The sequence below is a fragment of the Episyrphus balteatus genome, chromosome 1, assembly GCF_945859705.1.
Source record: "Episyrphus balteatus chromosome 1, idEpiBalt1.1, whole genome shotgun sequence".
Lineage (NCBI taxonomy): Eukaryota > Metazoa > Arthropoda > Insecta > Diptera > Syrphidae > Episyrphus > Episyrphus balteatus.
This window is the reverse complement of record NC_079134.1, coordinates 96,254,300-96,257,672: the sequence shown is the minus strand read 5'-3', so window position 1 is coordinate 96,257,672 and position 3,373 is coordinate 96,254,300. Positions and strand designations below refer to the sequence as shown.

General features: G+C 28.6%; 1 protein-coding gene across 1 annotated transcript; it reads right to left on the bottom strand.

Annotated features, from left to right (window-relative positions):
• Nucleotides 1-564: 564 nt before the first annotated feature.
• LOC129906163 (protein windbeutel) lies at nt 565-2,197 on the bottom strand. The gene has a single exon (XM_055981827.1). The coding sequence runs from the start codon at nt 1,648-1,650 to the stop codon at nt 883-885; it is 768 nt and encodes a 255-aa protein (XP_055837802.1). The 5' UTR covers nt 1,651-2,197; the 3' UTR covers nt 565-882.
• Nucleotides 2,198-3,373: the final 1,176 nt, after the last annotated feature.

Here is a 3,373-nt window from a genome sequence, read left to right as displayed (position 1 = left end):
TTTTTGTGGTACTAATTCCGAATTTCATCATTTCTTAAAAACAAAAACACTCTTTCACTCAAGATAATTTTGTACTTTTTATAGATTCTTAATTCATATACCAACCAAAACTTTTTCACCAAGTTTTAAAAATTAATAAAATTTAAGTTAGCTGTTATGATACCTTTCTCACACACAACTTAACCCATCAAAAAAACACCCTTTCACCAAAAATAATTTTAAGAACTTTATAAATCCTTTGTCCCTGCTTTATCTTAAACCTTCATCCCGAATTTTATCAGTGTAGACTGTTTTTTACATGGATTTTGGTTATATTTTACCTGTTGAAGTCAAAAAACAAGCACCCTTGTTTTTAATCGGCAATAACTTTTCTTAGAGCAATCGTATTGACTTTATTTTTATGTCATTAGATTCAGCATCAAAAATACCTTAAAATCATATCATATGATCATGATCATATTTCACAAACAATTTTTTTCACTTTATTTTTGAGCTTCATCCCCTCCCTCTTATCCGCGAAAAAAAACCCTTCCACCCATCTTTTTCTTATAGACTTTTTTATTCTTGGTTCTTATATCTTATCCCAAAAGCAAACTTTTTACCAAGTTTCATGATTGTAACAATTTTTTTTTTTTATTGTTGATTTTATGTAGGTACTATTTTACCTGTACCTACTACAAGTAATAACGAAAAACGAAAATGGGTGCCATATACCCCGACTTTACCCAAATTTGGAATATTTTGGTTTGGTAGTTTGACAATAGCTTGTTTTCGTTGTATCTACCTATTTGTGACAACTGATAAGAACAATAAAAGCATTTTTAAAGTTATTTAGACAATTGCTCGAACGAAAGAAATAAAACATTTGTTTTCTTGAATTTTCTACAGCTCACTTTTTATTTTATTTGATTTGCTCTTGAAAGCTTGCAATATATTCAACTTATGCGATAACTCTAGTTTCTTAGTATCACTAACTTTACTATTTTTTAGCTTTGTCAGACGAACGGTTTCTTCATCAACAAATTGTTCTCCTTTTTCACGGATAAGTTTCATAAATACTATGTAAACTTTGGCACTTGCTTTCTGTTCCCCCATTTGCAATTTTTTAAGAATATCCGATGACTTTATAATCAGTTCTTGCTGCTCATCAGGGTCTTTTTGTGGGAACCCGATTACAAAATCATTAAACTCCTTTACACATCCAGCTAACCCAATATAAATGTTTGAGTTATTGGTCACGAATTCCTTAAGGTTCTCCACTGTAACATCTAAACGATATGGAAATTTCACATAATCATCCACTGAGTTACCACGAAAAAGAAGTATAACCGGATATGCCTCTGAATTAACGTTGTATTTTGCTGCCAAATCACTGTTTTCTTTCTCGCCATAGTCTTTGATACCAACTAGGCCTAAAAGTAGATCATTTGTCAGTTGATGGACTTCAGTTGAAAACTTTCCAAAAGTCTCGTGTTTATCGCCATAAGGAAACGCAGTATCAAATTTCACCAATGCATAAGGATACTTTGAAATTAATTTGTTGAAAGTAATATAATCAAGATCGACACAGCCAAGGCAGGAAGCTTTTGTAGGCGTTAAGTGATAACTAAATATAATCGTAAAAAAAAGTACATACGAAAGCATTTTCATTATGTTTATGATTATTTAGTATACGTCTCTTTTTTTTAAATAAACAACAAAAAACAAGAACAAAAAACACACACTCTATCCAAACTCAAATGCTGCCGGAAAACATGCAGGCTGAAGATACTCGTTTTAAATGACACACAAAAAAATATCACACATTGCCAAGACCTTCGTTTCAGTAGAAAACACGATGAAAGAAAGAGAACTTTTTTAAAGCAAGCTACATATAGTTACCATTGAGGCTTAAGGCATTCGCTTTACTTTTTTGTTTAGAGTTGTATGATGTTGTTCTGTTTTATTTTGTATCTTCATTTCCAGTTGAATGACTTCCACTTCAATATTTTCACCGCACAGAATACATATAATGTACGTTAAGAATTTATATTTAGAATTTTAAATTGATGAGCTAGTTCAAAGAGGATTTAATGAACAAATATGTGATCATATCATAAAGTTTATAAATGTGGGTAGGTTGATGTGCTTTTATTTGGCCATTGAATTTATTCCTATATAATATATAGTATATATATTTCTTTTCAAGTCTATTGCGAATTTGACACAAAAAACTTTTAACGAAAATGATATACCTACCTACTTAAAATGAAAATATTAGTTTTATAAAAGTGTCTCTCTCCATAAAGCTATACTTTTCTTATTTTAATTGTTTAATAAAGTGAATTAGTGATCACAAATAGCGCTGCTTCTTGTGGATCTAAGTTGTGTATTGTGTGTGTGAAAAATAGTCAACTATCTTTTAACTTTTTTCATTTTAAAATCGGGATAATTATTTTAAATAGTTAAAACTAGTTATTTGTGACTATTTTAATAATTATTAAAATAGTCACAAATCCCGATTTTAAAATGAAAATAGTTAAAATTTATTATTATAGTTAATCGAATTTTTTTTTTAAATTAACTTTGAAATAGTCAATTTAACCTATTAAATTAAATAATTTGGAAAAATTAATAATAAAATTGATAATATCTAATACTCATTTCTGACTTTTATTTGACAGTAACACCCTGATAAAAATGAATATGGTTTGACACTGGTTTTCTTCGAATTATTATGCGTTTAATTTTAGAGCCACTCGACTTCAAACTTGTAGGTACTCGCACTGGCACATATGCTTCTACAGTACAAAATAGTTATCTGTAACTATACAATGTAGTTACCTACTTTTTAGGTTTTTGCTGTGGCTTGTGACTATTATAATAAATATAACAGTTATTAGTATAACAATAAGCAATGCAATGCTTATTAAGCATAATAGTTAAAAACATTGACTTAATATATGTGCCCTTGATTATGAAAGTGGACTAAGTCATATATTTTTCATTTTGAGATATTTAAGGGTTTGCGTTTGAATAAATTAAAAAATATTTTTGTTCCAAGCGTTAAAATGTTTGAATGGATATTGTGTTGGGTAATGTTAAACTTATTTACTACATTTAAACTTTACTTGTAGCGTCTGAAAATATATGTTTTTAGAGACACTAAATGACTTAGTCCACTTTCAAAATAAACAAAATATCGTCGAAGTGACTTGCAACAACGAAAAATAATGAAAAAGTAGATCGTAATTATGAAAAATAAATAACTTTATTCGTAAAAATAATACTATAACAAAAGTTTTCAAAATATTCAAAAATTATTCATTGGAATTTTCAACAAGGAGCTCTTTAAAATAATTTTGATAATGCGCTGGTATATATGGCAGTAAAT

Coding starts and splice junctions, on each gene's coding strand:
- LOC129906163 (XM_055981827.1), bottom strand. CDS start 1,650: ATGAAAATGCTTTCGTATGTACTTTTTTTTACGATTATATTTAGTTAT.